General features: G+C 51.5%; 1 protein-coding gene across 7 annotated transcripts in view; it reads right to left on the bottom strand.

Annotated features, from left to right (window-relative positions):
* Window positions 1-927: 927 nt before the first annotated feature.
* Window positions 928-13,469, bottom strand: part of MPRIP (myosin phosphatase Rho interacting protein) — a 76,994-nt gene continuing 64,452 nt past the window's right edge. For 3 of the 7 annotated variants that reach the window (XM_021549872.3, XM_031506135.2, XM_021549816.3), the window contains 7 exons: window positions 13,097-13,214; window positions 12,018-12,177; window positions 11,809-11,928; window positions 11,222-11,308; window positions 10,415-10,577; window positions 10,000-10,085; window positions 928-5,914 (listed from right to left, as the gene is read on the bottom strand). In XM_021549872.3, coding sequence (XP_021405547.2) covers window positions 5,843-5,914; window positions 10,000-10,085; window positions 10,415-10,577; window positions 11,222-11,308; window positions 11,809-11,928; window positions 12,018-12,177; window positions 13,097-13,214 — 806 coding nt within the window. In that variant the 3' untranslated portion in view covers window positions 928-5,842. Of the gene's footprint in view, window positions 5,915-8,859; window positions 8,926-9,999; window positions 10,086-10,414; window positions 10,578-11,221; window positions 11,309-11,808; window positions 11,929-12,017; window positions 12,178-13,096; window positions 13,215-13,469 lie in introns of all 7 variants that reach the window. The other 4 variants (XM_021549880.3, XM_021549825.3, XM_021549833.3 and 1 more) reach the window with 3 other exon arrangements.

Raw genomic sequence — 13,469 nt, 5'->3', positions numbered from 1 at the left:
GGCATTAAAGTTTAAAAGTTGGTAAAACAAAATTGGTGGGAAATAGCAACAATTTCTAGGTTTTGATTGTGTACATGTTTCTTTTGGTTGAAGGTTAGCAGAGCTGCTGTGTAAAACCATCGAGCACAGATGGTAATGACAGCTTCTCTTCCAACAAGGAAGTGTAGGGAAGTCTGGAAGGAAATGAGAGAAATGATTCTTTGGGATCAGTATTTATCTGGAGAGCAGACACAGCCAGAGCTGGGTCACCCACTTCAGGTGGGCTCTGGAAACCCTGGTTCCTTCAGGTTAGGACACCATGTCACGGTCTGTGCCCTCGCCTGACAGCACCAGCGTGGGGACAGCCAGGGGAGGGAGGTGACATCTCTGTTCCCACAGCCCAGTGTGGAACAAAGATGATGTAAACCTAAGAATTTCAAACTTGAAATTGTGTCTATGTAAGAATTGTTTTATACTGAATAGAAAATGCTTTAATATCTCTCAAAATGAAAAGAGATTTTTATATTCTGTTACTAATTTTGTTACCAGTAGTGCTGTGACTGGCACTGTTAAATAAACCATTTTCACAGAAAACATCAACAGCCTCATCTGACTTTTGAATTATAATTCCTGTAGATCCTTATTAAGATATTTATGATACATGGACATCCCCAGATTTTATATTTGTTCTGAGAAAGTTTGCATGGGGGAAAGAAAATTATGTTACCTGTATGGAAGTATATAGGGAAGGTCATTCTCCAGTAAATCCCATTCAGGAGCACTAGATTTAAACTGCTTAAAATATATTATTGCTGTTGAAGTGTTGCCTGTTTACATTTCCTATGTGAAATGCAGCCATAAAACCAAACATCCCTTTTCATGCTCTGACCTCTGCCCTGTTCTTCCTTCTTTTTAGAAATAGAAACCTGTTACACACGGCATGCAAAGGGTGGTGCAAAAATAGTTTATTACCATATAGTTAATGTAAAGTTAAGTAATTATATTTACAAAGTAAAAATGATCAGCTACATCCAGGGGAGCCTAGCACGTCATACAAGGTTTGTAAGGAATAAATACAGTGAGAAAAAGTGACGTTTCTATTACAGCAAGCAGTTGATCAGGAATGGTGGCTCTTAAAAAAGCACTGGAATAAACTGGGAGTGGAAGGGAGAAGGGAAGGAGACAGGAACTCGCACACATGGAGAAACAGGAGCCTCCCACAGCCTTCCCCTTTGCAGGGAAAAGAATGATGTGTGAGAGCCCTGAGGCTGCAGCATCCCAGCACTGCCGGTCCCTGCTCGGCCACAGCTGGAGCTGAGGGCTGGCTGCTGTGTCACATCATCACAGCAACAGCTCTGGGCCAGGACTCCCTCACCCTCAGTGCTCACAGTCCCCCTGGGCTGTTGCCAGGCACACGTGGCAGGGCACAGTGCCCAGATGTGACCCAGAACGAGTCCCCATCGTTGGGCAGGCGGGTGAAGCTCTGCCAGGACAGAGCCAAGGCCGAGCTGTTCCCAGGCCACTGAGGAAGAGTGGCCATGAATACCTGAACTGCTACATCAGACACCACCCTCAGCCTCACAGAGCTTCCTTCCCTCCCTTTCCCCAAAACCTCCATCCTTCCAAATGATTCTTTCAACCCTCAAGTCATCCAGAACTCCAGGAAGGTGGACACGGGCCAAGCCAGAGGATTCCTGCTTCCTACTTACCATAGTCTCCAGTATTTTACATGCTTTGCTTTCTCTAGGGGAGAACAAACAGTGAGCCCTCCTGTCCCGCACACGGGGTGAAGAAAGCATGAAGAAAATAATGCTAATTACACCCATTATTCACAAGTTCAGAGCCAGCTGGGTTAGTCCAGCTGGTACCAACTTGTCAGGTTTCTCTAGTAAATCCCACACCCTCTGTTTCCTCAGCAGCCTCGCACTGAGGTTGTTGTTTCCCCGTGTCTGCAGCAGTGCCTTGGCTCTTGCTGCTGCAGTTCCACTGTGTTTAAACGCACACAGTGGGTTACAGCTCGTGGGATGGGGGTGTGTGCAGGGGGCTGTGGCTGGCAGGGAGTTGTTGCTGCTCTCTGGAACAACAGGGCACAGTTTGCACATGCACAGCGTTGATGCTGCTAGCAAACACAAGATTATGGAGTCCTCTGACTTGAAAAAAAATACCCCAAATCTACAGCAAAGTAGGCTACAGTGGTCAAACAGATTGTACACAATCTTCAGACAGGTACCTTCAAAGCTGAAGGCATAGAACAGCAGAAAAGGTTTGAAAAGGTATTTATAACAGTCCTCAACCTCCCAAAAAAAGCAGTTTATCAGGGCAGATGGGGTGGGTTGGACACATTACACTCTTTCCTCCTCTCCCAACCCACACGTGGGGCCTCTGTGCTACAACAAGCCTTAAAAATCAAACCCACAGCTCAGTCACAAAAAGAGAACCCTCTGCAAACTGCTGAGGAATAAATATTTACACTGCACACTTGGAATTCTATACAGGTATTAAATTACTTTTGTTTTTAAAAAAGAGTAAGAATAAGAAAGCTTTCCTTTACCTAAAAATGAGAAAAAATACAGAGCAAAGGCAGACCACAGCGAGTGTGCATGTGCTTGAGTGTCCACAACAAACTGAGTATCCAAACCAGGACAAATATGTATGGAAGTGCCATCAAATAGATTAAGTACAAAATGTGAGCACTTCTACTGCAGCCCAGCTCTCTGCTACCAAAATAAAAGGGCATTTTCTGGTTTGCAAGCCAGCACCAATTCTAAGCAGTTCTATTTTTGAAACAAATGAACACAATTTACTTCTTTTTTTAATACATGAGAAAAGGTGACATTTAAAGAAGGATTCAGTCTGGCTCAGGGGAGATGATGCAAATGGGAGGAAAATTTTACTTGGGGAAAAAGAAGATTACTTGGAGCCAAACAAGGCTCCAAGACCTGTGCCTTTGCTGCACTCGAGTTTTCCTAAACCTCCCTTTTTGGTTCTATCAATAGTGTGGAGTGATGCAGCATGCAGCAGCTTGCCCACACATTGTCTAATTTAAATAGCCACTGATTAATCCCAAAAGATGGATGAAGTCAGGAGCAGGAAGAAGCAGGAGAATAACTGAGGATCATTGCTATGAATTAAAGGACTTCTCCCTTTATTTTCAAGTACTGGGCTCTGCGGGAGTATTTCAGTTTGGGGCTGTTTATTGGTGCTGCAGGTTCTTTTTCTTTACAGCAAAGGCAGGTAAAGTGCTGCCCCACCTTGCCTTGGAGAGATGCTCAGACTCACCAGAGTGAGCCTGGAACCCTCAGCAGGAGTTCAGAACATTTGGCTGCATAAGGGACCTTCCTCCCTCCTCTTCCTCTCAGTGACCCCCAGAATTCACAGCTCCCACCCTAAACACACCCCAAACATCCTTCCCAAGCACTGCCCCAGGGGCGCAGCTGATCCTGGTGAGGTCAAGGCCACTGCTCAGCCCTGTCTGTACAGCAGACCAAGATTCTCCATTTATTTTTCCAAAGGAGCCCAACTCCCCATGGAAACATCTGCTCCTACAAGCTGGAGCACATGAGCAGGATTTGCTGGGGAATCTCAGAAAGGGCAGGGTCCACATGGCAAGAAGGAGACCAGAATGTTCTGCTAAAAAGGGCCAAGTCCCATCCCAAGTCTGAAGAGGAGGAGGAGGAGGGTTCTCCTAGAGCCAGTGACATCCTGCAAGGGAGGAGCAATGACAATGACAATGACAAGGCCCACGTGCCATCCCAAATCCAGGCTGCCTCCCATGGCCTCTGCCAGGAGATCAGAGCTCACCAGGCAGCCAGGGATAAAGTGGCTGGAGAGGTGATCCAGGTGGGACAGGTAGGAACACCCCAGGTTCTCCAGAGCCCAGATCATGGGAGTGCTGAGGTGAACTCAGATGCAGTGCCTGGCTGCACACCCACACCTGAGAGCACTGCTGACGAGGGAAAGGCTTTGTGTCCAACAGGTTGAGCATCTTTCCTACCCTGCTCCCACCTCCAGGCCCTCCAGGCACACCCAGGCACGTGGAGCATCCCAGAACAGCTGCTCTGCCCCCTGCAAGGTGCTGCCATCCTGCCTGGGGACAAGCAGGGCTCCTCTGGGCAGCACCAGCTGCCAAGTGCTGCTGTGAGGTGCCAAGCTGGACACTTGGCCATGGCAAGGCCACACAAGCTGGAGAAGAGCCTGACTCCCACCGTGGTTCAGTAACACATGTCCTGCTGAGGGTCTTGTGGCTGGAAAAAAGAGATTCTGCTCCCAGGAGGATCAAGAGAATTCCAGCAGCTGCTCTGGTGCAGCCTGGCAGGACTGGAGGTGGCTTCACCAGTCCCGTGGGGCTCTGAGAGCTGTGTCTGTACCACCACCAGACCCAAAACCAGCAGGGAAGCACTGGGAGATGCTGGCCTCAACCCTGGCTGAGTGCCTGAAGGACAAGAGGAAGCTCTGCTCCGGATGAAGGCCAGGGAATCTTCCACATCCCAGCCAGGCTGGGAAGCCAACGTGCCAGTCTCCTTCAGCCCTGGTGACCTTCCAGGTGGCACCTTGAGATTTATCCAGGGATGAAGCTCCACACCTGCAAAGCAGCACAGGCTTCTTCTAGGAAGCCTCTGCTCAGCTAGCTGTGACCATGTAGTGCTACCAGCTCCTCATCCCTTGGTTTGTATGCATTTATCTGTCTCATGGTGCTAAATTGTATGTTTTAAATACAGAAGCTATTAGGACTGAGAAGGTCTGAAGCATATACTGGTTTTGAGATCTTTATTTCAGGAAAAGATTAAAGAATTAAAATAGGAGCTGCCCTGCTGACAAGAAGAGTTGAATTCAAGAAGCTGGTAAAAAATGAGCATTATATGCATTGAGCACTGTGCATTTTCAGTCAATATTGGCTCTACTTTCTACTCTAGTTTCCTTTCACTAGGAAAAGGGAGTTTCACATGCGCACAGACCCTGGGATACACGAGATTCAATGAGAGGAAGGGAGTAACAGCAAAAAAAAAAAAAAAAAAAGAAAAAAAAAAGAAAAGGAAAAAAAAAAAAAGAGAGAAAGAGAGTGCTGGGCTTGATCTAACAGAGGCAAGAAAGTGATCTTACAGCTCGGCCCCTGGAACACCAACTCCAACCACCAGCGAGGCGGGAGCGAGGATGCGCCGACGGGGTCGACTCGATGGTGCACTTCAGTAGCTGCAGCTCCCCATCCATAACCACCTGGCAGCCACCAAAGCTTGCCAGGCTTCGGTGGCACCTACATTCAGGATACGGCACAGTCACGGGGCAGGAGGATCACTTCTTGCATCCTTCTCCAGCGAGATGTCAGTGTTGTACCTCCAGGCTGCGGACGCCGGCACGGACTCGCGCTCCCCGACAGCTTCCCCCGGCTTTCCCCCCTTGTAGGTGCAAGTAATGCAGTCGAGATCAATGGTTAGATCAGGCTCCTGGTGTGCTCTGAGCACGGGGTCTCTAGACAGCAGTAAGAGCTCGGTCTGGCTGCCACCACCCAGGCCCTGCTCGCTCTTCCCGACGGAGCTATAGCTTATTAACAGGCTGCTGAGCCTTAATACTGACACTTAGTGTAATGGTTTACAGTAAAGAAAGGATTCTCCTACAAAGCGCCGAAGAGAGAGGGGGGAACACCCCACTCCAATCCCTTCCTCTCCCTCTCAGAGTCTCTGGAGCATCTCACAAGCAGGGAAAGGAGCTGGGGAGGCGAGGGGGGCACCGCCACCGCGGCGCCGGGTCCCGTCGGGGCGTCGGGACGAACGACAGCGAGGACATCGTGAGGAACGAGAGACAAACGGTGCTGGTGCTGTGCTGCCTCAAGCTGGGAGGTGCGCGTGGTCAAGCGGAGCGGGGAGAACTAGTCTTTCTTCAAGTCCCTGGATTCAAAAAGCTTCAGGCGTTCTTGCACAGTCAGGCCTTCCTTCAGACTCTGGGAGAGACAAAAGACAGAGAGCGTTGGGGCACGGGCGGCGCGCGGGGACGGAGCGATGCCCAGGCACAGACGTGGCAGCGAGGAATGGGCTCCTGGGCAGAGGATTAGTGACATGCTGAGAGAGAACACACGGTTATGGAGGGCTGTTACTGGTGGGCAGGGCCTTGAGACAGGGTGAGATTGCAAATGGACCAGGTGACGAACCAGAAGCAGATGAGAGGCACATCATGCTGCAAGCAGGATTAGCTGACTGGGGAATGAGCCCCTCACAGGGCACTGCTGGATGGGGCAGTTCCAAAGGGGGGAGCCCCAGGCAGGCCGCTGGGATCTGCAATGCTGAAGCCCCAGGATGCTGAGCAGGACCTGCAGGCTGGTCATTCCCTGTCTCCCACACCACTACAGCACCCATGGGGACAGTCCTGGCTCCACTCCATGCAGGATTTGCTCAAGAAACCCTGGAAACTGCTGTGTGCTGCCAGCGACCATCCCACCCCTTCTCTCACCCCACCCTGGGACTCTCCCAAGCCAAAGATGCCTCGACAGCCCACGGTTAGAGAGGGGACTCCTAAATGCTGCTCAGGTCTGGCAGGCTCTGATGGCTGATCCAATTCAGATGCAGCATCCAGATTTCAAGGCACAACTCTCAGCTGGCCAGCAACCCCCTGGCATCTGGAATTGTACAATCCATCAGCTACACATGGGGACTCAGAAGCACGCTGCTGAGAGGGGCAGAAGCCCAGGAACAAATTGCCTGACTCCTGTAGGACAGCTTTAAACTGAAACCAGCCTGAGGGGATGCACCAGCCTAATGCCAGCACCCTCCTTCCTGCAGCCCCAAACCTGTGGCACGAGAGATTGAGGAGAGTAAAGCATTAGGTGCTGAGCTGTCCCTGTAGATGAGGAGGCACCGCCACCTCCCATCCCTAAAAACAGCCCCCATAGCCAGGGCTCTGCCCCTCTGTGTCCCACTGCCTGTCCCAACCCCACAGCTCTGCCTGCCAGCCCGCTCCTTGGAACTTGCAAGGAATTCATGCTGCAGCTGGAACATTATTTACTTTACAGACCAAGCCTTGGCACCTTCAAAGGCACAGAGTGGAGGGATGGAAATCAGCTCCTAGGAGGAAAGTCTGAGGGAAGTGGGATTGTTCAGCCTGGAGAAGAGAAGGCTCAAGGTAACCTTAGGACCCCTTCCAGAGCCTAAAGGGGCTCCAGGAGAGCTGGAGAGGGACTCTGGAGTGAGCCTGAGTGACAGGACAAGAGGGGATGGCTTCCCATTGCCAGAGAGCAGGGTTAGATGTGAAAATATTCCCTGTGAGGGTGGGCAGGCCCTGGCACAGGGTGCCCAGAGCAGCTGTGGCTGTCCCTGGATCCCTGGAAGTGTCCAAGGCCAGGCTGGATGGGGCTTGGAACAACCTGGGGTAGTGGAAGGTGTCCCTGCCTATGGCAGGGGGTTGGAATAGGATGATTTTTCATCCCTTCCAACCCAAATCATTCTGTGATTCCACGATCCTATTATCAGACAGCCACCTTCCCTTCTCCTTTCCTTTCCTTTCCCTGGCTGTGGGACTGTTCTACCACAGCAGCAGGTTGTACTTTTGGGCTGCATTTTCCTTCCCATGTATTTATCAAGGCAGGACTCCATAATAAACTTGCCCCAAGGCTGTGCAGATTCCCATGGTTACTGTATTTCTGGAAATGTTTTTCCTCCCACAGGCCCACAAACACAGAAGGGCTTTGCCAGGCAGCATGGAAATGAAAGCATTAAATTGGACTGAATTTCCAAATGCTGTGTGCTCTCTTTCCAACGGGCAGCAGAGTCCCCTGGGATGAGAGTCTCTGAGCACACACTTCCTAAAGGAAGTTTACTTTGGGCCTCTTTAAACGGCAGCAGCTCATGCATTCCAGTTCTTGTATCTGATTTCTCAGTGGATGGAAACAGACACCAGGAATCATCAGCCTGTTCTGCCTGATGGCACAAATTCCAGCAAATCCAGCCCCCGGGCAGTCCCACAACCATTTCAGTTGCTGATGAGGAGAGCCTGATGAAGTGAGACTAATGTAGGATGATATCTGTGATAAAGGGATCTTCCAACAGACTTCCTGGGGCTCTCCATCCACTGTGCTCGGAGCTCCCCACTCCTAACCTCCCTCTGCACGTGTTCCCACCTCAGTCTTTGCCTTAGGCCAGGAAATTCACTATTTCTCCAGATAATAGAGATATCTGGCTCATGAGAGTCAGACTAATTTCTTATCAGATCCCTCCCTTTTGCTGGATGAGCTTGGAAGCCTTGGAGGCTCAGGGATGGAGAGCAGGAAAAGAAGGTTACTGAGTAAGGAAGACTCTTGCTCAGGCATGGATCAACCTGAAAAAGCAGCAACTGTGAATAAAGGAAATCAGGGCAGTTCAGGACATTCCCTCTGCAGCTGAGGTGGCTGAGACCATTTTACATGCTCTGGGCTGTTATGGGAAGTACACTTAAAGGCATCTCAGACTATTCCTGCACCTGGCTAACAGCAAAACAGGCGTTTTCCTATGAGACCTGGACAGTGCTGGAGTTTAGTCTGAGGCATGCAGAGTCATTCAGGCATGCACACTCGGTGTCCCACGCTCCCAACACAGTAAACAGGAAAACGTGCCCCACCATGTCCAAATCCTCTCCGTGATGATGAGCTGTGTTGGTGAGGGTGGGAAGAGCAAGAAGACAAAAAGCCATATCCCCCAGGGAAGAGGCAGAGAGACTGCGTTTCACACGGATCTTGGCTACACTGGCTTCTCCCCTCCCCTTCCCCTTCGCCCAGGAGAAGAATTAGCAGTGAATAAACCCGTCAGTCAGTCATGAGGAGAAGTTTGCTCTAGTTTGGCAGGGAGGTGTGAGCAGTGCATGCAGAGGTTGGGCCGCCCCGTGGTGGCTGCGGCGCTGGGCGGGTGCCGGTGTGTTTACCTACGTGGCAGGGAACCTGGACTCGGGTTCATTTCAGTTATCCCATGAGACCTGCTCAATAACGGACTGTTGAAGGAAAAAGCAAAATAAAACAAAGAAAGAACAAAAAACAAAAGAAGAAGCTCATAAATCCCAAATGAATTTGCGCTGGCGCAGCCCCAGCCCCCCGTCCCGTGGCGATGCCCTGGCACAGCCCCTGCTTCTTCTCCTCCTCTCCTTCCCCACCAAGCAACGTACATGGGGACCACACAGAAAGTGATCTGAGTTGAAGTGGTGAAGGGAAACCCAACATCTGAGTGGCCCTGCAGGTCTGGGCTGTCCCAAAATGTGCAGAAGTCTCTCTCTGCTCACTGGGTGCAGTGCAGATGCTCCGAGCTGAGGAGCTGCTGCTCGCAGAGCTCCGAGTGTTTCCCCACAAGTCAAAGTATTTTGCCTGCCCTGCAAGGGCCCAACCACTTCAAACATCAGCAAGAGACACCAGGTGAGAGGCAAAGCAGGTTTGCTCATGCTGAGGTTCCTCCCAACTGCCCTGTGTTTAATGCTGACTCCTGATCAGCATTATTTTGCCCTTCCTTATCCCTGCGGTCCCACATGATGGAACTGGCTGCCAAGGAGAGCTTGGCACAGCATCACTGGGCTTTGGGATCAACAGAAAGCACAGAAGGACCACAGAAGCACAGGGCCATCTGCACCATGTTAACACACAAACAAAGTGTGTGTTAAATATGCCCAGGACCCAGACATTGCTGATACACATAAAGACAAAAAATCTTGCAGTGATGAACACTAAAACTAGAATGATGTGCACGTTTCCACCTATATTTCAACTGAAAAGAAGGAGCAGATACTGGGATAGTCCTCCTGTGAAAGACCAAAGAAAAAGGAGAACATCAGCCTGTTTTCCAACCAGGGAGCAGCTTCATGCCTCCATCTGAGCAGGGTCTGGAGTGGGGGAGTGGGCCCTGCCTGGCTGCACAGTCAGTCCTTTTGCAGTAAAAAAAAACATCCAGGCTAGCACTAGTGGCTGGGAAAATCTTAATTTTGTTCTCCTGCCGATTTCTTCCCATTTGGGATCCCCATCAAAGAGAAATGCTGGGCATTCCTCATTCCCACCCCACTGGGCAGGACATCTGAGCTCACCTTTGACCTGATATTCCTTAGTTGCCGGCTAACACTGGATCTGTCTTTCTTCAAGAAATCAGGGTTGCTTTTTGATTTCATAATATCTGGGAAGAAGCAAAAGAAGTGGGATTAGCCTGGTACCCACTGCCTTCCTGCAAGGACAGGGCTGGGACTCTGCCCTCCCAGCCCAGCAAAATGCCCTGATGAGCCCAACTCTCAGCACTGCCCCAAGGGCAGAGGGGGCTTTTGGGCATCGTGCATCACGAGGTTTTCCTGATGCAAAATGCCAGAAGGCTTTCAAAGCCCATCAGCTTTGGGTTGGAAGACCAAGTCCTACACTCAGACCCGTTCCTACACAAGGGTTTGTACTCCAGGATTCCCGTGTTAGCTCGGGACACCCAGGACTGCTTAGAGCTGCTGGAGGAGGACTGACCATATCCCGATACAGTGGTGTTCACAGGGGATTTCTCTCCCTGAGCTTCTGTGGCTGCTTTCAGCTGCTCTTTCAACCTGCTGATATCACAGTCTGCCTTGGCCTTCACGATGCTCAGCTCCGTGTAGATGTCTTTGTACTTGTCGCTGGCGTATTTCTTATCCTGGCAAGGGAACAAGAACAACCCGCTGGAGCCAGACAGACAGCTGGAGCCGAGGGGTTTGTGGATGCACTCAAGAGGAGCTTGGCAAATGCTGTCGGAAGAAGAGCCGGCAGCGGCAGAGAGGCTTGGCCAGGGCAACCAACACACCCCCTTGGAGCTGCTTCCAACAGCGACCCGGGAGACAGGCGGAGAGCTGAGAGCAAGGGCCAGCACACAGTGCTGCCCGTGCCTGCAGCCCCTCAGCTACAGGGCTCTTAGTGGCTTTTCATTTTAGCCAAGACACAGGATTCAAGCAGAATTCCCAGAAATGGCCTTGGCTTGTCCAGAGCAAACCAGTTCCACCGCTGCGAGGCTGGGCAGATCTCTAACACTGATTGTTTGTGCCATTTAAATCTGATCTGATGTGACATTAAATGGGAAGTCATGCTGAAAGGGATGTTTTCCCACACTGTCTCCTTTGTCGGATAAGTCTTAAGTTGATGCATGGAATGCTTTACTGATGACACCAAAATGGATATTGAATTACATTCAGGGGAAAAATTAAATATGGTTTCAAATCTAGGTGTAAATGGGCTGAAATCTAAGCACAGACACTCAGGAGCAGAGCACAGGAAGAGGATTTGCAGAACCACCACTGGCATTACCCTCAGTGCTGTCTGCAGCTCGTCTTTGAGGGAGCTGATCTCCTGCTTCAGGTACTGGATTTCAGATTCTTTCACCCGCAGCAGGACCTGTGGGAACAAAAAACAGCATTTTTGCACCCGAGCAGACACGGTGTGACACCTGCTCTACCCAGCAGCAGTCAAGCCAAGGGCTGGAGACTCAGCCCCACGCCAGCACCACAAAGCCTCTGGTCCACCCATCTTCTGCTTCTCACAAGAAAATCTTCTCCTGGTTCTCTTGGGAACTTGCCCAAGCTTGCAGTGTTGATGTGCTCCCTGCACACCCCAGTTTCTGTCCCCACTGTTCTGCATGGATTGGATCCCAGTGACAAGCAGGGGCTGCAGAAGGAAGAGTAAATGTCTGGCTCAACGTGGTGAGGAGATCAGGACCCCAGAGTCTCCTGGCCTGATGCAGCTCATGGTAACAGTGCTGTTATCAGAGCCATGAGAGCCGACTTGGGGACAGATGGCTGTGACACCGCTCGGGCTGTGACACGCTCCCAGGCTGTGACACGCTCCTGGGGTACACAGCACTCGTGCCCACCCACGTGCCACCCTGCAGAGCTCACCTCCAGCTCGTAGGCGTCCTTGCCCTGCGTGAGAGGCGACCCAGCAGCCTCTCCCCCGCCCTCCCCGGTCAGCAGGGTCCGCAATCGCGTGATCTCCGCAGCCAGGCGGTTATTCAGCTCCTGGGAAGAGGAGGAGAGCCGTTGTGGGAAGGGGGAGCACGGACACGGCTCAGCACAGAGCCCACGGTCACCAGGGCAGGGAGCCTCACCTGGTTGTGGGCGTTGAGCTCCTGGTTCTCCCGCTGGCACTGGCGGAGGGCCTGCCTCTCAGCCTCCAGCGCCTGCGCCAGGTGGGCGTTCTCCAAACACTTCTGGGAATATTGCTCCGAAAGCACCTCCAGCTCCCGCTGCACCGACTGCAGCTCCTCCCTGCACAACACACCTGGGGTAGTGCCCTATCCACACACACACATCCCCAAGCCCATTCTTCCTTCAGCATCCCAGGACAATCCAACAGGAGTTAAGCTCCGAGGATGAGGATTGCATATTCCCTTTGGGGAAAAAATTCAAGCCCAGAGCAAGTCAACTCTTCTCTCTCCTGGCAGAGCCATGCTTGGGCACCAAAAGGGACAGGAGTTTGTCCTCTCAGAGGTTAAGTGGCAAAACTCTCTCAGGTTTCCAAAAACTGAGCTGAGAGCTATCAAAATCTATCAATGCCAAGTAATTCCTTGTGAGGGTGGTGAGGCCCTGGCAGAGGTTGCCCAGAGAAGCTGTGTCTGCCTCATGCCTAGAATGTCCAAGACCATGCTGGACAGGGCTCGGGGCAACCTGGGATAGTGGAAGGTGTCCCTGCCCAAGGCAAGGGGCTGGAATGAGAAGAACTTCAAGGTCCCTTCCAACCCAAACCATTCCAGGATTCTAAGTCTGCTCTGGGCACCTGGGTCCAGGTATATTTGCACACCTCCCCAACTTACATAGACGTATCAAGGTTGATAAAGCTGACAGGCAGCTCTGCTCAGTTCCCATGGGAGGACAGCCCTGCCATGGAAATCTCAGAGCTTCCTTTGGAATGACCCTGCTACTGCAGCTGCATGAAAAGCAGCACTGGCTACTCATCTGCTACTTCTGGGGACCACACAGCAGCTATTTTGGGTAATGAGGGCACAATGACCTGGAGCCTGAAAGTTTACAGGCAACCAGGAGGCTCTGATGGGTGCAGCTGGGTCGGCACTTAGGGAAGAGGCCCCAGAAATAACCCCAAACTCATCACCAGAATCAAATGGGAGAGAAGGGTCTCCCACACATGATCTCCCTGCCAGATGGCAACAGAGGACAGCGATGGTCTTACAGGTACTGCCTTCGGAGGGCCTCGATGTCGGCGTTGACGCTGCTGATCTGCGAGCGCTGGGACTTCTCCAGCTCCCGCTCCAGCTCCTCCCGGTGCGCGTTCTTCATGGCCTCGATGGCTGTGAGGGGCAGCACAGTGTTAGCACCCAGCACCCTCCACCCACGGGTAGGTTTTTGAGTTTTTTGTTCATTTCTTAGACAACAAAACCAAAGTCACCCAGAAAGTCTCCCACTGCTTCACGGCCCCTTCAGCTGCAAAGGGGCTTCTGCAAATCCTGCTTTTTAACAGAGTCCAAATGATTGTCCCCTTCACATATTGTTTCCTGGACTGTGGGACTCCTAATGCAGAACCCCTGAACTCCAGTGTTTTAAGA

This window comes from Lonchura striata, chromosome 16, assembly GCF_046129695.1.
Source record: "Lonchura striata isolate bLonStr1 chromosome 16, bLonStr1.mat, whole genome shotgun sequence".
NCBI lineage: Eukaryota > Metazoa > Chordata > Aves > Passeriformes > Estrildidae > Lonchura > Lonchura striata.
Note: the sequence above shows the minus strand (reverse complement) of the source record. Positions and strands in the feature narration are given on the sequence as shown.